The 24,312-nt window shown below is 41.8% G+C and overlaps 1 protein-coding gene across 2 annotated transcripts in view; it reads right to left on the bottom strand.

Annotated features, from left to right (window-relative positions):
• The window catches only part of GYG1 (glycogenin 1), a 37,147-nt gene extending 28,738 nt beyond the window's left edge, over positions 1-8,409 (bottom strand). Inside the window, exons 1-4 of one of the 2 annotated variants that reach the window (XM_082459642.1) lie at positions 8,275-8,409; positions 5,657-5,792; positions 3,636-3,810; positions 3,175-3,337 (exon numbers count right to left, since the gene is read on the bottom strand). In XM_082459642.1, the coding sequence (XP_082315768.1) occupies positions 3,175-3,337; positions 3,636-3,810; positions 5,657-5,792; positions 8,275-8,281 (481 nt within the window). In that variant the 5' untranslated portion in view covers positions 8,282-8,409. Of the gene's footprint in view, positions 1-3,174; positions 3,338-3,635; positions 3,811-5,656; positions 5,793-7,542; positions 7,688-8,274 lie in introns of those variants that run through there. The other variant, XM_082459643.1, reaches the window with a different exon arrangement.
• Between the last annotated feature and the right edge of the window lie 15,903 nt (positions 8,410-24,312).

Raw genomic sequence — 24,312 nt, 5'->3', positions numbered from 1 at the left:
CAGCAAATATCATTATCAATGGTGAAAACCTGAAGGCATTTCCTCTAAGATCAGGAACAAGACAAGGATGTCCACTCTCGCCACTATTATTCAATATAGTTTTGGAACTCCTAGCCACGGCAGTCAGAGAAGAAAAAGAAATAAAAGGAATACAAATTGGAAAAGAAGAAGTAAAATTGTCACTGTTTGCAGATGACATGATACTATACATAGAGAATCCTAAAGATGCCACCAGGAAACTACTAGAGCTAATCAATGAATTCAGTAAAGCTGCAGGATACAAAATTAATGCACAGAAATCTCTTGCATTCCTATACACTAACAATGAAAGATCAGAAGAAGAAATTAAGGAAACAATCTCATTCACCACTGCAACAAAAAAGAATAAAATACCTAGGAATAAACCTATCTAAGGAGGTAAAAGACTTGTACTCAGAAAACTATAAGACACTGATGAAAGAAATTAAAGATGACACAAACAGATGGAGAGATATACCATGTTCTTGGATTGGAAGAATCAATAGTGTGAAAATGACTATACTACTCAGAGCAATCTACAGATTCAATGCAATCCCTATCAAATTACCAGTGGCATTTTTTACAGAACTAGAACAAAAAATCTTAAAGTTTGTATGGAGACACAAAAGACCCCAAATAGCCAAAGCAGTCTTGAGGGAAAAAAACAGAGATGGAGGAATCAGACTCCCTGACTTCAGACTAGACTACAAAGCTACAGTAATCAAGACAATATGGTACTGGCACAAAAACAGAAATATAGATCAATGGAACAGGATAGAAAGCCCAGAGATAAACCAATGCACCTATGGTCAACTAATCTATGACAAAGGAGGCAAGGATATACAATGGAGAAAAGACAGTCTCTTCAATAAGTGGTGCTGGGAAAACTGGACAGCTACATGGAAAAGAATGAAATTAGAACACTCCCTAACACCATACACAAAAATAAACTCAAAATGGATTAGAGACCTAAATGTAAGACCGGACCCTATAAAACTCTTAGAGGAAAACATAGGAAGAACACTCTTTGACTCAAATCACAGCAAGATCTTTTTGGATCCACCTCCTAGAGAAATGGAAATAAAAACAAAAATAAACAAATGGGACCTAATGAAACTTGAAAGCTTTTGCAAAGCAAAGGAAACTACAATCAAGACAAAAAGACAACCCTCAGAATGGGAGAAAATATTTGCAAATGAATCAACAGACAAAGGATTAATCTCCAAAATATATAAACAGCTCATGCAGCTCAATATTAAAAAAACAAACAACCCAATCCAAAAATGGGCAGAAAACCTAAAAAGACATTTCTCCAAAGAAGACATACAGATGGCCAAGAAGCACAGGAAAACCTGCGCAACATCACTAATTATTAGAGAAACGCAAATCAAAACTACATTGAGGTATCACCTCACACCAGTTAGAATGGGCATCATCAGAAAATCTACAAACAACAAATGCTGGAGAGGGTGTGGGAAAAAGGGAACCTTCTTGCACTGTTGGTGGGAATGTAAATTGATACAGCCACTATGGAGAACAGTATGGAGGTTCCTCAAAAAACTAAAAATAGAATTACCATTTGACCCCTCAATCTCACTACTGGGTATATACCCAGAGAAAACCATAATTCAAAAAGACACATGCACCCCAATGTTCATTGCAGCACTATTTACAATAGCCAGGTCACGGAAGCAACCTAAATGCCCATCGACAGACAAATGGATAAAGAAGATATGGTACATACATATATACAATGGAATATTACTCAGCCATGAAAAGGAATGAAATTGGGTCATTTGTAGAGATGTGGATGGATCTAGACTGTCATACAGAGTGAAGTAAGTCAGAAAGAGAAAAACAAATATTGTATATTAACACATATATGTGGAACCTAGAAAAATGGTACAGATGAACCGGTTTGCAGGACAGAAAGAGAGATACAGATGTAGAGAACAAACATGGACACCAAGGTGGGAAAGTGGCGGGGTTGGTGGTGGTGGTGGTGGTGGTGGGATGAATTGGGAGATTGGGACTGACATATATACACTAATATGTATAAAATAGATAACTAATAAGAACCTGCTGTATAAAAAATAAATGAAATAAAATTCAAAAAAGAGGGCTTCCCTGGTGGCGCAGTGGTTGAGAATCTGCCTGCCAATGCAGGGGACATGGGTTCGAGCCTTGGTCTGGGAAGATCCCACATGCCGCGGAGCAACTAGGCCCATGAGCCACAACTACTGAGCCTGCGCGTCTGGAGCCTGTGCTCTGCAACAAGAGAGGCCGCAATAGTGAGAGGCCCGCACACCGCGATGAAGAGTGGCCCCCGCTTGTTGCAACTAGAGAAAGCCCTCACACAGAAACGAATACCCAGCACAGCCAAAAATAAATAAATTAAAAAAAAAAAATGTTAAAAAAAAAATTCAAAAAAGAAAAAGTGGCTTATTATTTATTATTTTAGAGACTGGCATGAAACAGAGGCATACCTACTAATCAATTTACCCAAAATTCTCCAAAGGATGGGAGGCCCTAAATCACAAATAGTCAGAACCTTTCTATATAAACATATAGCTATAGATACACTTAGGCGTTAAGGAAAATGGATGGTGACTTTGCCAATGTTCTACTCCTTAGCCTTGCAGACACCACTCTATGTGATGCACTGCCTTATAGAGAGTGACAATTCGGAGACAAAGATTATTCACATAGTCTTTCTATCTTCTTTTTCAATGCCTCCCGAAAGAATGAGAGCCTAGGTTTATTCCTCAAATTTCCATGGAGACAATACTGGGTCCTCCTGTTAGCTCTTGTACTTAAGTTTACTCAGGTTTAAAGATAGTTGTTGAACTTTTTGAATTGTATAATAGTCTTTTGAATTCTTGAATAATTATGGTTCATTTATCATACTCTAATTTAGACACAGGAAGGCCAATGAAAGGCAACTCTTTGAAACAGCCTATGTACCATGTACCTATAGGAAAAAGATACACACACACAACACACAACACCATTTCCCAGAACAACACAACTTCAAATGCTTGCCACATCTCATGTATCGCTATCTTCCAGACACAAGGAACCATAGCAACTCCCAGAGAAGAGCAGCCCCTAGAAGATACTCACAGCTTGTCAGATATAAAGAAAACAGATACATACCATCAAAACTACCTTGCTCGGAAGCAAGGTGCAACAGCTGATTGTATGTTTCAACTGAAGGCTGATAAACAAAGACTCCAGAATTGAAGCAGTCAGGCCACCCTGGGTCTGGTGCCGCCGACAATTCTTCTCTCTCAAAAAGATCATCGATATTTGCTAGGACCTGATTCAAGGGCAAGGGGGCAGGGAGAAGGGAAAGCATTTCAGAACTGTTCTGCTGCGGCGTACCCTTCTTAAGTTCTCCGTAAGTTATCCAACACAAAAGAGGCAGTCTGTTGCTGGTCTTAACTATTCAGATGACAGCTGTGAGGCAGCCGGGTCCTACTGTCCTTCAACACCTGACACTTTTTACAACAGTGGTTTTATCTGAACTTTACTGTCAAGTCTTGACAGCATTCTTCAAATGCCTAACTGGTCTCAGTTACTATATCCATCTTTCCAGCCATCAAAGCCATACTCACCAGAGTATCTGCATCCATGAATACACATTTTGAATACTGTGTAAGTGACCAGCAGTGGAGTTTAGTTAACGTGACACCCAACTCAGGCCTCTTCATTAAGGTTAGATGAGCAGAATCACCACTGTCCAAGACATCTACCATGATGACTTCATCAAAGATAGTCTCTAAAGTTTTCCTGTCAAAAATAAAATCCAGAAAACAGCTCTCATCATCTCTTCAGAACAAGTGACCCATTTAACATAAGACGGCGTTCTATTTAGCTTATCAATTGCGAGAGAATCTGTTACTTTGGTATATTGCCATCTCTTAAATATGTCCTAATTTACTTCAGGACAAACTGTTAATTTGCATGTGCAGTTAACTTCACTAAAACAATAAGAACTGCTTACTGTGAGGATGAACCTCTTGTCTTAAAACATTATCACAGAAGTTTTCTATGTTTTACTGTACCTCTGAATAACAGGCAAATTGTGAAATAGCTTGTAAAAATGTGACTGATGTTTGGTAATACATCTTTTCAACAGCCTATGCTTTAACAATAATATTTTATTACAACGGGTTCTTGCTGACCACTGAATACTTTTACAAATGATGCTGAGTTAAGGGCATATAATATCTGCACTGAAGCCTATAACTAATAATTTTTGCCAAAGCAGTTGACAGAGAACTGCCTGAAGCTGTGTCCTAAAAGAAGTTAAATGACTCAGTTATTCGGTTTCCATTTTTTAGCATCGCATACAACCAGCATTTATTATGTGCTTTGCACTCCTGGCATGAGAGACTCACTTTAGTTTGTGAGGTACAACATTTCTCCCTGCCCCAAATTAACTAAAGATATATTTTAGAAAGCAAGCCTGAGGTGAGGTTAAGTGGGGTGTACTTAGGTAAGACACTAAACTCAGCACAAGGAAAAACATATGATAAAGACAGGCCATCACTGAAAGTTTATAAAAATATCAAGCATGCAGAACAAAACTGGTAATGTATTATCTGTCTCCAAAGCTGTACAAACATATGTTCTAGTTCACACAGTAAACTTGATCTCTGAAAGAAATGGTGGCACCATTTACCACAGTAAAGGGGGCTTGCTTTCTAAGACTATATCCACCTCCTTACACGATTCTCACTAAATAGACTATAGATTAGGACATACACATAAGAGACAGTTTTGGGGGGGCATTTTCCTAAATTACCCTTTAGGAATAAGGTTCTTAGCGTGAGAGATATATGTATGTATGTATAATGCCTCTTTTTCAGAGGTCCTTGGCATGGGCTCACATTTTTTGAAAAAAGTCACAAAAAGAGCATTTTCAACTTCTAAAAGGGATAGGAGAATGCAAAAATAAACACAATACAGAGCTGCTAGTGTGCCCAGATATTCTTAAGTAAGTTAGTATTAGGATCAAGGTAGTTCATTCAGATACTTCAAAATTTAATTCCGACCAATTAACATGAACTAACCCAGGCAAAGGACAGCTTGTGCCCCTCAGGGGGCTCTCCTAGCAGGACCCCTAATTCTGAGAGCCCTCTGGCAAATATTCTAGTCTATTAAATTGTAAATAAAGATCTTTAGGTTACTAATGTCAATTGGGGTGGAGAAAACTGCTACTTTCTTTCAAAGTCACAGGAGGTTTCCCCCCGTTAGAAACAGGAACAAAGTAGTCCCTGCTGCATCTGGGGAAAGGCATGCAACTGAAGCGTGATGACATGAAGGGCATGGCTGGACTGAGTCACTCACTCGGATTACCCCGAGAGGACCTGCCTAAGGGAGGAGCCCTACTCCTGGTTGGAATCAGTAAGGGCAAGGGCCAGAACACCACCTCCCAGAGGGAGCTTGGTTGGAACATCTCCCAGGAGCCAGGAAGAGGTTTTAGACCCAGGAATCCTTCACTCAGCAACTCTCATGTTTCTCCACCAGCACGCAACCCCTGGAAAGGGTATGGCCTCAATGCCCACCGATGCCAGAAACAGGGGAGAGGGATGTCCGAGCCCCACCGACAGCGGGGCAGCGAGGTCCTCACCTCATGGAGTCCGAGACCTGTGGGGTGACGAGCACGGTCAGCCTCCTGGTGGTCCTGTGCTGTTTCAGAGACGAGCCCAGGACCAGGGCTCCTTTGGCGTAGGCATCGTTTGTGGTCAGTGTCACAAAGGCCTGATCTTAATACAAGGAAAACGAACACACATTCATTACACTATCCTACCTAGAGAACACTACCCCAGGACCCTTTTCAATCAATAATTTGGCAAAATCAGCTCCTCTGAGATCAACTTGCTGTATTAATAAAAGAGCAGCCTCTTGTGGGGGGTTAGGGTGAGAGGGAGAACCCAGTGTCCACTATAAGAATGGCTCAAGACCATTCTTTAGCAGGCAATCTTTGGCAACCTTCAAGAGGCTGACAAAGCTGTAAAAATTCAATCCAATTTAGAGTCCAGACATGCTAAATTCTCAGACTAAACAGCAGCTTAACACCCAGAGGGTGAACCTCAGGCAGTTAACAGGTAGTGAAGAAGAGATCAAGAAGTGCATTTTCTGTTTCTCCTACAAGGTACCATAGACAGTATTTTCAGCCAAGCACAAATCCAGCCAACAACCTCAACTGAGAGCATCTGAAAGCAGAGGCCATGTTCTTCATTCTGGCGCTCACATGTTCCACGTCTCAGGCTTTTTCTACTGTTTCCTCAACCTGGAGCAAAGACTCCATGGCCATCCAATCACCACTCAAGAGTCACTCTGAGTCTCTCTGAAACATCACCTCCCCCAAGAAGCCTTCCCTCCTTGATGCTTCTATCTAAATTGTGGCCCACCGCTGTTAAATGGATTTAGGGACCACCTCACAAGCTCTAGCAAACCTGCCTCCTTTTCCTTGGAGAAGCAAGCAGTACCCCTACCCTGTACCCTGGGGCACCTCAACACACTCTCTGTCTCTCACACACACATTCAAAAATCAATCTCCAATAATCATTTAGTTGCCAGGACCAGGGGCAAATGTCTCCTTCCTCCTGAATAAGCCCCACCCTCGCAAGGCCACCAGCCCAGCCTTTAGGATTTCTCCAGCCCCTCCCCGGGATGATTCTGGAGCACACTGCCTCTCCAAAGGGACTTTAACATTAGCAGGTTGGTGGGCATCCAAACATACGGATACTTAGGACCAAGCTCCGCCAGGGCTCACTTGGGGCACTGCTGCCCAAGCAGGGAGTTGAGCCATTCTGTCATGAAGTCACTCTGTTTCCGTCTTAGGTTTCCTCATTCTCTCTTTGCCCATTTTCCAAAGTGGAGGCTGGGGGCAGTGGACATTCATTCCATTGAGAAGTAAGAGGAAGCTGTGGGTTGTCAAGTGGGCCAGCACACTCCCCAGATGCAGATATGAGGGCCATCTTCACACGTAGTGTTGAACTCTCCTTTAAGTTGTAGAAAGTCTGGTGTGCCCTCCCCCGGGGTCACTGGCTTCCCAGCCAGTCACGCTAGGAAAGCTCAGAACAGGGCCCCCTGTCCCTTGACATACCCATCAACTTGTACTTGTTCCTTCAACCCATCATAAGATGGCAACATTTCACTCAGCCTGTCCCAAGGGCACTTAATCTGGGGCATAATGAAGGATGTTTTAACACAAAAACGGTCCTGATTCCAGGGGAGCACGGAGACAAGTTTAATAAGTAGGGTTCAAGGCTTTCAGGAAGCTAGGATATGGATGATTTCCCAGATGAAGCGGGAAGCAGGACAAATGCTTAGGAACAGAGGCTAGAACGCCAGACCTAGCAAAGGAACAGGAAAGACCAAGGACGACTGGGTAGGAGGTTCAACCTTCCCAGAGACGGCCAACCCCCGGTTACATCTGCAACCTTCCCGCAGTTCAATGGCTGTAATAACCCCACTGTTCGCCTCAACAGCACAGCAAGGACCAGTTACCTTGGGGCCTCCGGTCTTCGGGGGGCAGATTCGCCGTGCGGCCGGACACCTTGCAACAAGTGGGCCGGCGCCCTCCCACCACGCCGGGCCCGCTCCACGGGGGCGCTCGCCGGGCTCCGGCTTCCCGCAACCCAGCCCCAAAGGCCTAAAAATAGGCTCGGCGTGGCGGCCAGCGCCGGAGAGGGCGGCCGAGGAGCCCGGCCGGGACCACCGGCGTCCCCGCCTCGCGGCTGCCCCTTCCAGGAGTTGCTGCCCGCGGGCGGTGGGGGGTGGCGCCTCGCGACCCCGCCGCGCTCCGGGGCTCGGGACCGGCGCCCCGGGGGAGCCGGCTCCCCACCCCCACGCAGCCGGCCGCAGCTGCTCCGCCCGCTCGCCCGCCCGCCCTTCACGGTGCGCGCAGGAGGAAGGGCAAGGAGACGGAAGCAGGAACGGGGGCTTCGGAGGAGGGCCCAGGCGCTGCCTGGCGGGCCCCCTCGGCTGCGTCCCCGGGCTCTAGACGGCCGCTCGGGCCCCCGGGCCGGCGGGGCAGCGGCTGACGCAGGAAGCGACACGCCCGGCTGCGGCCAGCCTGCAACTTTGCGGCGGTCCTCGTCCTGCTGGGAGCTCCCCCGGGGCGGAGGGGCGGGCGTGGGGGGAGAAGGGAGGCGGCGGGGCTGCGAGGGGCCGCGCGGGGCGAGGAGTCCGGCGTCCCGGGACGGCGGCGGCGGCGGCGGCGGGCGGCGCGGCGCATACCTGTCATGGTGCTGCCGGGGGCGCGGGCGGCCGCCGCAGCCGCAGCCGCAGGTTGGTGGCTCGGAGAAGCCGGGCGCGGGGAGTAAGCGCGGCCGGGGAGGAGGCGCGGCGGGAGCCGAGCGTCCGTCCGGAGCGCTCTTATAGCGGCTGTCACGTGGCCGCGCACGCTCCCCGCGCCCCCGGCATCCTCCCCGGGAGGCGGCCCCGGGACTGCGGGACCCGGGTCCTCACTCAGCCCTCCCACCCCTGGGGATGGGCTCTGGTCCTGCTCCCCAGACCCTCTGGTCCTGCTCCCGCGGGGCACCTGCCTGGACCGCGGGCCTCCGTGTACCCCCGAACCGGGGGTTTGGAGGGGGACTTTGGGGCAGAGTGTGGCATCACTGGGACAAACTCCCAAAGAAGCCAAGGGTTAGGGAACCTTCCAAAAAACCCCAGATCACTCTAGTTAGAATAACTCATCTGAACTGCTTGAATTAAACATAAAGTTTAATTCCACTTTCTTCACCTCGAATTCCAAATCAGCCTCTGGAAGCATTTCTTAGTGTTCTCACAACGGTTTTGTGGCCTTAACCAAAAAAAAGAATAAATCTTCATTATGTTAGATTCTCGAAGTCCTCTGCATCAATTAGATATTTAAGTGTTTTCATTTATTTCTCACGTTAACTCAATGAAGTAGGTTCTATAATCCTCATTTTACAGATGGGGAAACTGAGGCATAGAAAAGTTAAGTTACTTGTCAATGGTCATATCATGTAAGTGGAGAAGGTAGGATTTGAACCATGGCAGTTTCCTTACAGAATTGACTTTCTTCATGCAAGGCCATGATACCTCTGGTACACTGGTGCCCTAAAAGGTTAGTAAATTATGGTAACTGTGGTTGGGTAATACAGTTGTTTAGGTTAATGTGTTTCACAAATCATGAAAAGGTGAATTTGTCATTTTTCTAGGAAGTTGAGAAATAGCTCTCTGATGTGATCACACCCTTCTCTCCCCATCTCTTCTATCCAGCCCAAACACACCAGGAAAGCAGCAGCTAGTACAATTCTCTGCAAACAGTAGTTGCTCAGTAAATGCTGAATGGAAGCCAAACAGGAAGTTGACAGCATCAGTTGAAATAATGAAATAGATGCTTTAGAATAAGTGATTTATTTGTAAAGGTGGAATTGCTATTCTCAAACCATTTATATCACTGTTTCTTCGAGTGTAAGCCTGGACCTCCTACATTAGAATCACTTGGGGCACTTGTTAAAACTGAAAATTTTTGGTCCTAAGCCCAGACCCCTGAATCAAATTCTTAATGGTAGAACCCAAGAATCAGCATTTTAAATGTCACCCTCTGGGAGACTCTCTTGAATCCTTTCCCCCTTCCTGATTATGGCAATGGAGACCACTGATTCACTTGGGAAGACCGCCTGGTTACTTGGCATTATAAACTTCCTTTGCAGGAAGTGCAAATGTGGGGCAAAGTTGCAGTGGATGGGTTTCCACTTATTCAAGGCCTGTAGGCTTAGAAGAGTTGGAGCTCTTTAAGGAATATAAAGGCTATAGTTGAATCGCACCTGTCTGGGGAGAGGGAAAACAAGAGTGATGCGTCCAGGTCTGAATTGCTTTTTCCATACTGATAAGTGGACCTGAAGGAGTGAGGTTTCCATCTTTCACCCAGGAACCCTCCAGCCATCAGTGGCCCTTAACCACCTGCTTCTTGAAGTCTAAGTATCCAGGCTGGCTTCTGCAGGGTGTGGTGCTGGGGCCAAAAGGGCAAACTCTGGAGGAAGAGCTGGGGACAACTAGAACTGGCAAGCTTCCCTTGGGAACGAGCTCCTCTCTGCTCCACCCCACAGTGTGTTTCAGTAAAAGCGGCCACCACAGCCTCCCTTCCTGCGTTTCATGTATATTTACAGAAATGGAAAGTTTACAGCTTTTACCACATTGAGTCTAACAGGGACATTTCAAGGTTGCTACAGTCTACTCTTGCATGTTGTCTTAATTGATATTACTATTGGTGACGCACTGACCGGTTTTCCTGAGGCTGTTGCACATTGAGCTTCATAAGGTATGAGATCAAGGCCTCTCAAAATATAGTGTGACCACGGATTGCCTGGGGATTTTATTAAAATGCAGATTCTGACTCAGTGGTTTGGGGTGAATCTCTCAGGTGATGCCCAGGCTGTGGACCAACTCTGAATAGCAAGGTGTTCGAACAATCTGGATGATAAGGCTTTGCAGGTAGTAGATAGATACTACCCATAATACTACCTCAATACGTGTTGTACTGAGACAAATGTTTGAGATTTTCATTTGTTTATTTTCTCCTGTGAAATTTAAACTTGTAGAATTTCTGATTCTTAAAAGAAAGATTTAAGTTAAAAAAGAAAATCTGTACTCTACATGAGTACACAGAACTATTAGCCATTTAAATCTATGCTAAATGCATAGATTCAGCATGGTTGGTCCAAATTAATTTTTAGTTGGCTTTGGAATGCATTATGTAATATTTTGGCAGGATACTTACCTTCCTAATTATGTTTTGTTTAACATAATGCCGAGATCGGTTTGCATTCCCTCGAGCACACCCACTAATTGATGGTGGGAGCAACTGACCTGGAAATATATTCCAGAGGAGGGCAACCTGCTGCCCTAAGACACAAACAGTTCCCACAGACAGCCCATGAAATAGATATACCACATCTGGCCAGACACAGGAACTAACTAGTTAACTAACTACTTAACTAACTACTTAAAAATTTGCCCTTAATTGATAACAAACAAAAAATCCATACCTGGAATTGTTGCCAGTGATCAGAACCCTGATCATTTCTAATTGGATGCTTAGTTTCAAGAAATATTATCCTTGGAGGCCCAAAGCAGCCCATTCTTTACTTGAGAGCTGGAATCCCAAACTCCACAAGTTGCAAGGGCCTGGTGACTAGTTACATTGCCTTAAAAAAAATCTTTACTGAGATATAATTCACACACCATGAAATTCAGCCGTTTAAGGTATACAATTAAATGGTTTTTAGTATATTCACAGATTTGTGTTAAGTATCACCACAATCTAAGTTTAGAATATTTTCATCACCCAAAAAGAAACCTATACCCACTTGCAATCACTCCTCGTTCTCTCCCTTTCCCTCAGCCCTCAGCCAACTACTAATCTTTCTGTCTCTATAGATTTGTCTATAGAGATTTGCCTATATGTGGTCTTTTTTAACTGGCTTCTTTCACTTAGCGAAATGTTTTTATGATTCTTCAATGTTGTGGCATGTATCAGTATTTCATTCCTTTTCATTAAGGAATTTCGTTGCCAAATAATATTTCATTATATGGATATATCACATTTTAGTTATCCATTTTATGGGTAAACATGTTGGTGAACATTTTGGTAGTTTCCACTTTTTAGCTATTATGAATAATGCTGCTATGAATATTTGTTTCCAATTTTTTGTGTGAATATATATTTTTCTTTCTCCTGGATATATAACAAGAGTAGAATTGCTAGATCATATGGTAACCCTATGTTTAACATCTCAAGAACTGCCAGACCGTTTTCAAAAGTGTAGATATCATTTTGCATTCCCACTAGTATGAGGGTTCTAATTTCTTCACTTCTTAACCAATACTTGTTATCATCTTTTTTATTATGGCTATTCTAATGGGTTTAGAGTGGTATCTCACTGTGGTTTTGACTTGCATCTCCTTAATGACTAGTGATGTTGAGCATTTTTCATGTGCTTATTGGCCATTTGAGTATCTTCTTTGGAGAAATGTCTTTTCAAACCCTTTACCCATTTTTTAACTGAGTTGGTTTATTTTTGAGTTGTAAGAGTCCTTTATAAATTAGGAGTTTGGGATTAACTTATACACACTACTATATATAAACAGGTAAACAACAAGGACCTACTGTATAGTGCAGGGAAATATACTCAATACCTTATAATAACCTGTAGTGGAAAAGAATCTGAAAAAGAATACATGTATATATAAAACTGAATCACTTTGCTGTACACTGGAAACTAACACAACATTGTAAATTAACTATACTTCAATTAAAAAATCTGGAAAAAAAAAGTTCTTTATATATTCTGAATACATATATATCTCTTATCAGATATATATTTCATGCATATTCAGATATATCTTATATGCATATGTATATGATTTGCAAATCTATCCTCCCATTCTGTGGGTTGACTTTTCTTGATAGTATATTTTGCAGCACGAAAGTTTTACATTTCTACATAGTCAAATTTATTTATTTTTCTTTTTTGCTTGTGCTTTTGGTGTCATATCTAAGAAACCATTGCCTAACCCAAAATCATGAAGATTTACCCCTAAGTTTTCTTCTAAGAGTTTATAGCTTTAGTTCTTAAATTTAGGCCTGTAATCCATTTTGAGTTAATTTTTGTGCATGGTGTGAAGTAGAGGTCCAGCTTCTTATATTTATTTATTTATTTTTGGCTGCGTTGGGTCTTAGTTGTGGCATGCAGGCTCTTCGTTGCGGTGCACGGGCTTCTCTCTAGTTGTTGCGCACAGGCTTCTCTTTAGCTGTGGCGCCCGGGCTCCAGAGCACACGGGCTCTGTAGTTGTGGCGCATAGGCTCCAGAGTGCGTGGGCTCTGTAGTTGCAGCACAGGCTTAGTTGCCCTGCGGCATGTGGGATCTTAGTTCCCCAACTAGGGATTGAACCTGCATCCCCTGCATTGGAAGGTGGATTCTTAACCACTGGACCACCAGGGAAGTCCCCATCTTCTTTCTTTTGCATGTGAATATTGAGTTGTCCCAGCACCATTTGTGGAAAAGACTATTGTTTCCCCTTTGAACTGTCTTGGCACCTTTGTTGAAAATCAGTTGACCATAAATGTGACAATTCTATTTCTGGACTCAATTCTATTACATAGACATATATGTCTATCCTAATGCTAGTTCCATACTTTCTTGATTTCTGCAGCTTTGTGGTAAGTTTAGAATTGGGAAGAGTGAGTTCTCCATTTTTATTCTTTTTTCAAGATTGTTTTGGCTATTCTGGGTCCTTTGCATTTCCATATGAATTTTAGGATCAATTTATTAATTTCTACAGTAAAGGAAGCTGGAATTTTGATAAGCTTGTGTTGAATTTGAAGCTCAGTTTGGGGAGTATTGTCAACTTAACGACTTAAGCCTTCTGATCCATGAACGTGGGATGTCTTTTCACTTACTTAAATCTTTAATTTCTTTCAACAATGCTTAGTATTATATTGTCTTTTAAAACACATAACAAAACTCAAACAAGTCAGGCCCGTTAGTTGCATAAATCCCACAGGCAGGGCAGTTGATTTTCATATCTGCTAGATACTCTTAAGTATATATTCTTGACCAAAATCTGATTATCGCTGAACTTTATACATAGAACAACAATGTTCTGCCCCATCACAGGACAACCTTTGCAGAACTTCACTTTGGCATTATTAGTAGTAATAGCCAACACATACCTGACACTAAGCTTCTTTTTTTTTTTTTCTTAGTCATCTTTTTTTTTTTTTCTACTGTTTCATTTTTTATTTTTATTTTTTAAGTTTAATTTTTTTGTTTAATTTTTATACAATGTTTAAATATTACTTTCCATTTACAGTTGTTACAAAATATTGGCTCTATTCCCGGTGTTGTGCAATACATCTCTGAGCCCATCTTAATAGTTTGTGCCTCCCATCCCCTCCCACTACATTGTTTTAAAATGAACTAACTAGTGGGTGACAAAGCCTATAAGTGCAAAGGGCAGCAAGAACTAAAACATGTTCTCCCCAGAGTGACACATCCCTTTCTCCTCACTACAATACCTGACATGCTTTTGGAGTTTCCAGGCTTTCTACTCAAAAGGCTACCCACTTCCTCTTGAACAGTCTTCCTGTGCTACAGCCCTGCATAAGCTTCTTATACATATTAAATCATTTAACCTTCCCAACAATCTAATGAGGTAGCCTCCAATCCCCACATTAGAGGTGAGGCGCAGAGCTTGCCCAACATTATACAACTAGTTATTTGTAGAGCTGGGATTGGAACCAGGTGGCCTGCCTCTCCAATCTGTATTACTAACCACCATTTGGCAATGTGTATAGGTTGCGCACTCCTCAAAAGCTTCAAAAGGATATGTGTATAGTGAAAAGTAACTCTCCCCTGCCACCTTTCCACCCCAGTTACCATGTTCCCCTCCTAGAGTGGCATTATCTTCTTGACTTTTTCTGTGGCTTTAAGGATGGCACAGAAAACTCACTGTTGTGGCTTTTCTTATGGGCTCTTGAAGATGTTTGTTGGTGTCTCACAATTTCCTCTTTCAGGGGATCCGTGGGAAAATTTTCACGTTGGTCTTGGTATCAGAAAGAGTGTTGCACTCCTTAATACTTAGTTTTTTCTTTACCTTATAGACATTTTGAGTCATATCAATACATTTCCCTCTTTTTTTAGGCCACTTAGAGGCCTAGAGCAAAATTTGTAACTACTTCCCGTAGTTATTTGGCTCTTCACCCTGCATTTATTTGTGCTTCAACATTTTTTCTCCATTATTACCCTGCCTGACTTGTTTATGAAGTTGCTGAGATCCTTTGGAAGTGGGGAAGGAATGTGGAATTAATTAGTAAACAATTAAATGATCAGAAGTTTCTAGTGGGAGTAGAGCAGGGAAGATGAAATTTCAGCTCAATCTGGGTGACTCTGGAGGTTTTTGTAGTGATTTGTCAGTAAAATGAAAATTCCATAAATTAGAGAGACAGGGTTAACTGATCCACACATGGGAATAACCTTCTGTAATTAGTTTAAAATCTTAAAAAGACAAAGTAGTTGCTTGATTTTTCATTCTTACTTTTATCATTTATTCTACCAGTAATATAATAAAGACATGATAGTGGTTAACAGGGAAGGATAAATTTGTCCAGGTTCTCAAATATATTTCAATTTTTTTTACATTTCGAATTTCAAATTTGGAACATTTCAAATATTTTTCACCTTTCAAGTTTTAGTTACTGTATTTGTGATCTTTTAGTTGGTTGATTGTCCTATAAATTAGCTAGTTATAAGACTGAAAATTAAGAGAATCTCTCTGGCAGTTAACTTTTTTTTAAAATGCTTTATGATGGTATAATTTATATACAGTGATTTCACTTTTTAAAAGGATACAATTCAATGAGCTTTGACAAGTATATACAATCATATAACCATCACCACAATTAGCTCCAAAACTTTTCTTTTGCATCTTTGTGGTCAATTCCATCCCCCTACCGTGGCAAACGCAGCTCTGATTTCCATCCATATAGATTTGCTTTTTCTAGAGAAATGCAATCATACAGTATGTAGGCTTTTGTGTCTTGTTTCTTTCACTTAGCATAATGCTTTTGGATTTATTCATGTTGTTGAGTTTTAGTGGTTCATTCCTTTCTATTGCTGAGCGGAATTCCTTTGCATGCATATACCACAGTGTATTTATCCACTCAGCAGATGGACATTGGAGTTGCTTCTACTCCGGTTTTATGAATAAAGCTACCGGGAATATTCAAGTATAAGGAGTGGGATGACTGGATTGTATAGTATGGTATTTTAACTTTATAAATAAACCATTAACTTTAAAGGAATGGCAGTTAACTTTCAAAGGTCACTGCCAAATTTAGATACGATCATGAAAAATAGAAGCTACTATTTTTATACAAATCAGTTATGTCTTAAGATGATCTTATGTCCATTCATAGTACACTGAGAGAAAAGGGGACATAAGTCCCCATGTGTATTACTGGAGATTTAGTTTTTCTAAGTATGCCAGAGCCATCTGCTTTTACTTGTGCAGCATGCGTACACACAGGGCCTCATCTGAGAAAGATTAGAAAAGACGACCCCAAGGTTCATTACAATCCAAAGTCTTAGTGATCTATCAACTGCGGGGGTTTTGCCTGAAGAGCAGAAAACATGGAGAGAGAGAACATTACCAAACCTCAAGGTCACAATATACATTATAGAAAGTACTCTCCTGAGGATTGTATCATTTGATCCTCAAAACAGCCCATCAGGTAATCCAGCCTAGATACATGGTATTTTCACAAGCCCCCTGGGAATCTAGCAACAGTTTTCTTCTTCTTTTTTAAAAAAATTATGCTTTCAGTTTAAAAAAAAATCCTAAAGGCTGTAACAAGTACCCTCACCCAACCCTGAGCTGTCTGCACATCACTGAACTACACCCCACCCCTCAGGCTCACTGCATCTCCGATTCAATCCCAGCCCTCTAAGGTGAGGATGAGGGATGTATACTGAGCACAATGCTTGAAAACAAAAAGTTTTATTTTTTTGTTTTGTTTTGTCTTTTTCTTTTCCATCAGAAAAATTACTTTCTTTAGTTCATGCAGAATTATTGTTTGTATATTACAAGTGACGTAACTGAGACACGGAGAAGTTAGCAGATTGTTCAGGGTCATTTTAGTAGAGAGTGGTAAGTCTGGGTCTTCTTAAGCTGTGCTGCTTCACTGAAATTTAAGTGGGAAGCAAAACATTCGTCAGAATTTAGGACCTCAGAGATATTCATTGCCAATGTAGGCAATCAGTATGTCAATAAGTTCCCACCATCTGCTTCTTCTTTCGATGTAGAGGAAATGAAGGAATGAATGGGGCACTGGCTTTTTGAAGAAGATCTCTAAGACTCTCTAAGAAGAGGAAAAAAGGCAGAAGTAGAAGATGAGTGAATGCAAGCAGGGGTCTGAGAGAGGCTTCTATTCCATGGGCAGGCGGAGAAGGAGTTGGGTGAGAGTGTAAAAGAGCAAAGAAGCCTCCAAGGTCATGAAAAAGCTGGTGTCAAAGGACATAAGTTATTTCACTCCCTGTAATTCCCAAGCAGCTCCCAGAATAGACCCTGCCAGTTACTCCTGGTTCCAGGGAGAGGTCATTTGATCAAAGGCTTAATGATTTCTTGGAATGTCCTAAAATCCTGAAATATCTCCACCTGTCTGAAATTCTTTATATGGAGGACAAATATTTTACATACAGTTAGAGAGAAAATAAATTCTGGTTGAAGGAGGAGAGACACTTATTCTGAGAGCTAATTAGTATCAGGCACAGTAAAGAATAAGTACTACATATATGATCTCATTTAGTTTTTCCGACAGCCTGTGTGGGAGATTAGTAGCTGCATTTTGTACACAAAAATGATGAAACTGAGAGGTTAAGAAACTGTTTACCTTCAATGTGTGAATATGCCTTTTATGAGCCAGTAAATAAGACTCTGTGTCCAGAGGTATTTTTGTCATATATAAGTACACTTGGTTTCGCTTGAAATGATCACTGAAGGTTTTTGAAAACAAACTTCTTAATAAAGCAACACATTTTCAGAAGATGCATTGATTGAGGCATCGCTATTTTGCACATAAAGCAATTATAGTAACATCTAATTCTTGGAACCATGAATACCTAGTGCTGCTGTGGTCGTTTGTAAATTGAAAAGGTGTTTATGTAGAAGTAGAAATTTCCTCAGTCCTGGTAGTAAAACTTTTTAAGGAATATTTAAGTTTTTGTTCCAAATATGTATGTGAAGCATTTTTTCCAGTAAGGTGAGAACAAGTGACTTTTTATTATTCTGCACAGATCAATAAGGTCCTTGAGCTATAAAATACTAACTCACTTCTCTTTTGAATTACGTGGCTCTTAAAGCTATGCATCTGGTCGCTTTCACTTTTGCTTCTGATGTACTTTCAAGTTCTTTATGACCAGATGAATGTTTGTTTCCCCAAACATTTCAGCTTTCGTTCTGTTGGATGACTGAGATAATTTTTGATTTGGATTTAAACAGCTTTAAAAATTTACTGAAGTACCCACCGTGTTAACCTTCATTGGTAAGGGTTTAGGACTCACAGTCTCCTAACATCTATATTCTGGAAACAGATTGGCAATCAATAATTTCCGGATTTGTGGGTAAACCGGCTCCATGCTGCATAAACTGACCTTGAACTGAAGATTTTTCTCTGCCAGTTTGCAACAGGAAAACACCTCCTGCAGCCCAGGATCTTCCTTGAATACTACAGAGCAAAAAGCTGTCACCAGAATTTGATACTACACCTCTCCATTGCCAAATAGGATACTCCAGCCAAAACAGTTCTGTCACGGTACATCATTAGGACTCACCCGGCTTCTGGCCTGGCCAAAAGCTTAGGAGGGATGATAGTATATAACCTCCCTAGGCCTATCAGAAAATCAGCATGTGAGCTCCTTGGCAAGTTCTGTTGGTGTCAACTGAGGGCAGCCCTTTCTGGAGGCAGTGGGTTCTCCCAAACGGAGATGACGCAGAGCTGCCTAGCCACCTGCCCTAAAGTGATACTCCTTTATGATTCTGGTGTGTTAGCTTGGACGAATTCATCAAGAAAGTGTGTGACTACTGTATGTGAAACTCACAAGGGGATGTCTGTAAGAAAGGCACTACACACTCCAGGGACAAGCAGAAGAATAGCTTTTATCAAAGATATTGGTTCTAGAAATTTGACCAACAGACCTCCTAGACAAATAGGTTCTGAAAGAAATAGAATTTGTCTAGAAAAGGTGTTTAGATGCTTTTTGAGGTCAGGAGAAAAATGTTTCAAAGGAACAGAGGCCCTGAAGTTCCCAAGGAATATGCTCAGCTAGTAAGGACAGCTGGGTGTTTCTGACACACTGGTGACACAGACAGCACAATATGTTCCCTGCCCACAGAATCTTCTGGATTGTAGGCTTAAAAGTTAAGGCCTTAAACGGCATATAAATAATCAAGACTAATGGCTGATGTTTAAGGTGAAGTTTAAATAAGAAAAAATGGAAAGCAGAGGTTAATACAGGAATCCACATTCGTTTAAGATTTGATTTTTCTCTTTTGGAGATTTTATAGGATCTTCTTTATATTTTTGTTGGTTTCAAGAAGATTGAAAATTGGGTCCAGACTTTCAGGGTTAAAATAAATAGACCACTGTGTAATTGTCTCAGTTAAAAAAAATATATATGAAAAGAGTTAAGTATTTGGAGCAGTATTTCAATACTGAAATGGATTTTTTAAAACTGTAAGAAAGGGATAGAGTAGGCTATTTATTATTATTGTAAATGTACTTTTAATTATTTTACTTAATTTTTGAATAGGTAATTTTTTTTAATGGTTCAAAATAAGTATAAAAAGGTCTATGGTGATAAACCTTTTCCAAGCCCTGTCCTGCTTTCCACAGGTAACCATTTCATGTATATATGACACCCCCCATTTGTATGCAAATGGAAACATCCTATACATCTCTTTAAGTGGTACCTTGCGAGGGAGTGGCCAAGCTGGTGGGGTAGGAAGACCCTGAGCTCACTTCCTCCCGTGGGCACACCTAAATTACAACTCTTTACAGAGAAACTGTTGATGAGAAAAACCTAAAGACCAGCAGAAAAGATCTTCTATAACTAAAAATATAAAGAAGGAACCAGAGTGAGACGGGTACGAGGAGGTGGAGACATGGTACAGCCAAGACCCATACCACTGGGTGGGAGACCCACAAATGGGAGGATAGTTAAAATTGCTGAGTTTCTCCCCAAAGAGCCAGTGGTCTGAGCCCCACATTGGGCTCCCTAGCCTGGGGGTCCTGCACCAGGAAGACAAGCCCCCAGAACATTTGGCTTTGAAGGCCAGCGGGACTTATATTGAGGACAGCCAGGGCTGTGGGAAATAGACTCCACTCTTAAAGGGCGCACACAGAATCTCACACGCTCGGGGACCCTGGTGAAGAAGCAGCAGTCTGAAAGGAGCCAGGGTCAGATCCCCCTGCCGACACTGGAGAGCCTCCCGGAGGGGCGGAAAGCAGCTGGGGCTGGCCCTGAGGACACAGACACTAGCGGCAGCCTTTTTGGGGAGCTCGTTATACCACGAGGACACCGGTGCCGGCAAGCATCGTTTAGGAATCAGCACTGGGCCCAGCCCCACGCACCAGCCTGTGAGCGCCAGTACTGGGACGCCTCGGGCCACGCGGCTAGTCAGGCTGAGAAACAGCCCCGGCCACCACCTAAGACCCTCTGAGCGCACAGCCACCCTAGGACCTGGCCCTGCATACCTGCACTGGCACTAGCCCCCAGCCCCCAGGGCCCTGAAGCCAGACACCCTGGGACCCAGCCCCACCCACCAGTGGGCCAAACCACCTACCCCAGGACCCCAGGGCCCTGCAGCCAGAGACCCTGGACCTAGCTCCACTCACCAATGGGCTGGCACTAGCCCCAGGACCTGGCCTCACCCCCTAGTGAGTGGGCACCCACCCCAGGACCACCACAGTTCCTCAGCCAGCTGCCCCAGGATCCAGTCGCACCCACCAGCAGCCAGCAGCCTCCATATAGGGCAGGGCTTGGCAACCAGCTGGACTGAGGGCCGGCCACAGCTACCAGACTGCCCAGAGTAGTCAGCCTGCGACAACAGAAGGACCCACACAGCCTAAAATGCAGGGCACCCCTAGAGCATATAGCTTTGGTACCCAGGGGGGAGTGTGCTGCTGGGACATATAGGGTGTCTCCTACAAAATGCGGCTTCTCCAAGGTCGGGAAGTGTAACCAACCTACCAAATATATAGAAATAAAAACAGCAAATTAGGCAAAATGGGGTAACAGAGGAATATATTTTAAATGAAAGAACAAGATAAAAACCACAGAAGAAGAACTAAATGAAGTGGAGATAGGCAACTTACCTGATAAACAGTTCAAGGTAATGACTGTAAAAAAGCTCAAAGAACGCAGGAGAAGAATGGACGAACACAGCAAGAAGCCTAACAGAGTTAGAAGATAGAAGAATCAAACAGAGCTGAATAATACAATAACTGAAATAAAAAATACACTAGAAGGAATCAACAGTAGGTTAGATAATACAGAGGAACAATCAGTGAGGTGGAAGACAGAATAGTGGAAATCACTGAAGCTGAACAGAAAAAAGAAAAAGTAAAAAGAAATGAGGACACATTAGGAGACCTCTGGGACAATATTAAGCATACTAACATTCTCATTATAGGGATCCCAGAAGGAGAAAAGAGAGAGAAAAAGGGCCTGAGAACATATTTGAAGACATAATAGCTGAAAACTTCCCTAACCTGGGAAAGGAAATAGACACCTAGGTATAGGAAGCACAGAGAGTCTCAAACAAGACCAACTCAAAGAGGACTACACCAAGATACATTGTAATTAAAATGGCAAAAATTAAAGATAAAGAGAGAATATTAAAAGCAGCAAGGGAAAAGTAACAAGTTACATACAAGGGAACTTCCATAAGTCTATGAGCTGACTTTTCAGCAGAAACTCTGCAGGCCAGAAAGGAGTGGCACAATATATTTAAAGTGATAAAAGGAAAAATCCTACAGCCAAGAATACTCTACCTGACAAAGCTTTCATTCAGATTTGATGGAGAGATCAAAAGTTTTATAGACAAGCAAAAGCTAAGAGTTCAGCTTTACAAGAAATGTTAAAGCGGGGGACTTCCCTGGTGGTCCAGCAGTTAAGACTCCACGCTCCCAATGCAGGGGACCCGGGTTCGATCCCTGGTCAGGGAACTACATCCCACATGTGTGCCGCAACTAAGAGTTCACATGCCACAACTAAAGAGTCCACATGCCTTAACTAAAGAGTACACATGCCGCAACTAAGAGCCTGCATGCCACAACTAAGAGCCCAAATGCTGCGACTAAAAGATCCCACATGCTGCAGTGAAGATCCCAAGTGCCGCAACTAAGACCCAGCACAGCCAAATAAATAAATATTACAAACAAACAAAAAAAAGAAATGTTAAAGGGACTTTTCCAAACAAAAAATAAAAGGTCTCAACCAGAAAGATGAAAATTACAAAAGGAAAAAGCAAATATACAGTAAAAGTAGTAAATCAACCACATATAAAGCTAGTAGGAAGGTTAAAAGACAAAAGTAGTAAAATCATCTATATCCACAATAAGCAGTTAAGGGATACACAAAACAAAATAATGTAAAATATTATGTCCAAACCAGTAAATGTAGGTTGGCAGGGGGGAGTAAAAATGCAGGGTTGTTAAAATGGGTTTGAACTTAAGAGATCAGCAACTTAAAATAATCATATTTTATATAAATAAAATACATATATATAGCTATATATAAACCTCACACAGTAACCACAAACCAAAAATCTGTAAAATCTGTCTATCTATCTATAAATCTATACCCACAGAAAAAAGAAATGCAGACATAACACTAAAGATAGTCATCAAATCACAAAGAGAACAAAAGAAGGAACCAAGAAAAAAAAAACTGCAAAACAACACAAAAACAATGAACAAAACGGCAATAAGTACATACATATCAATAATTACTTTAAATGTAAGTGGACTAAATGCTCCAATCAAAAGACACAGACCCACATATATGTTGTCTACAAGAGACTCACTTCAGATCTAAAGGCACACACAAACTGAAAGTGAAGGGATAGAAAAAAGTATTCCATGTAAATGGAAGCTAAAAGAAAGCCAGGGTAGCAATAAGTAGACAAAATAGACTTTAAAACAGAGACTGGGGACTTCCTTGGCGGTCCAGTGGTTAAGACCCCATGCTTCCAATGCAGGTGGCTTGGGTTTGATCCCTGGTCAGGGAACTAAGATCCCACATGCCTCGCAGCACTGCCAAAACAAAAAAACAAAAAAAAACAAAGACTTTAATAAGAGACAAAGAAGAACATTACATAATGATTAAGAAATCGATCCAAGAAGATACAACAATTGTAAATATATATGCACTCAACATAGGAGCACCTAAATACATGAAGCAAATATTAATAGACATAAAGGGAGAAATATTGTACTATTATACAATAATAGTAGGGGAATTTAACACCCGACTTACATCAATGAACAGATCATCCAGACAGAAAATCAATAAGGAAATGCTGGCCTTAAATGACACATTAAACCAAATGGACTTAGTAGATATGCATAGTATATTCAAACCAAAAGCAGCAGAATACACCTTCCTTTCAAGTGCACAAGTGATACCTTGCTTTTTTAAAAATTAGTAATCTTTATGTCTTAGAGCAATTTTAGGTTCACAGCAAAACTAAACAGAAAGTACAGAGAGTTCCTATACACCCTTTGTCCCCACTTCCCCCGCCACACACACAACCTCCCCACTATCAACATCCTTCACCACATTAGTAATTTGTTACAATCGATGAGCCTACACTGACACATTATTATCACCCAAAGTCCACAGTTTACATTCAGGTTCACTCTTGGTGTTGTACATTCTAGGATTTTGGACAAATGTATAATAACATGTATCCACAATTGTAGTATTATACAGAATAAATTCACTGCTCTAAAATTCCTCTGTGCCCTGCCTATTCATCCCTCCCTTCCTCCAACCCCTGGCAACCACTAATCTTTCTGCTGTCTTCATAGTTTTGCCTTTTCCAGAATGTCATATAGCAGATTCACACAGACTTTTCAGATTGGCTTCTTTCACTTTGTAAAATACGTTTAAGTTTTCTCCATGTCTTTTCATGGCTCAATAGCTCATTTCTTTTTAGTGCTAAGTAATATTCAATTGTCTGGATATATCACAAATTATTTATCCATTCACCTACTGAAAGACATCTGGGTTGCTTCTAAGTTTGGGCAATTATGAATAAAACCGCAATAAACATCCGTGTGCTGGTTTTTGTGTGGACATAAGTTTTCAGTTCCTTTGGGCCAATACTAAGGAGAGCATTTGCTGGATCATATGGTAAGAGTACATTTAGTTTTGTAAGAAATTGATGAACTGTCTTCCAAAGTGTATATACCATTTTGTATTCCCACAAGGAATGAATGAAAATTCCTCTTGCTCCAAATGCTCGCCAGCATTTGGTGTTGTCAGTGTTCTAGATTTTGACCATTCTGATAGGAGTGTAGTGGTATCTCATTGTTTTAATTTGCATTTCTCTGATGACAGATGATGTGGAACATCTTTTTTCATAGGCCTATCTGCCATCTGTATATCTTCTGGTGCAGTATCTGTTAAGGTCTTTGGTCCCTTATTAATTGGGTTGTCTGTTTTCTTATTGTTTAGTTTC

Source organism: Balaenoptera physalus (assembly GCF_965194825.1).
Source record: "Balaenoptera physalus genome assembly, chromosome: 4".
NCBI classification, from domain to species: domain Eukaryota; kingdom Metazoa; phylum Chordata; class Mammalia; order Artiodactyla; family Balaenopteridae; genus Balaenoptera; species Balaenoptera physalus.
The sequence above is the reverse complement of the archived record's forward strand: the minus strand, read 5'-3'. Positions and strand labels throughout refer to the sequence as shown.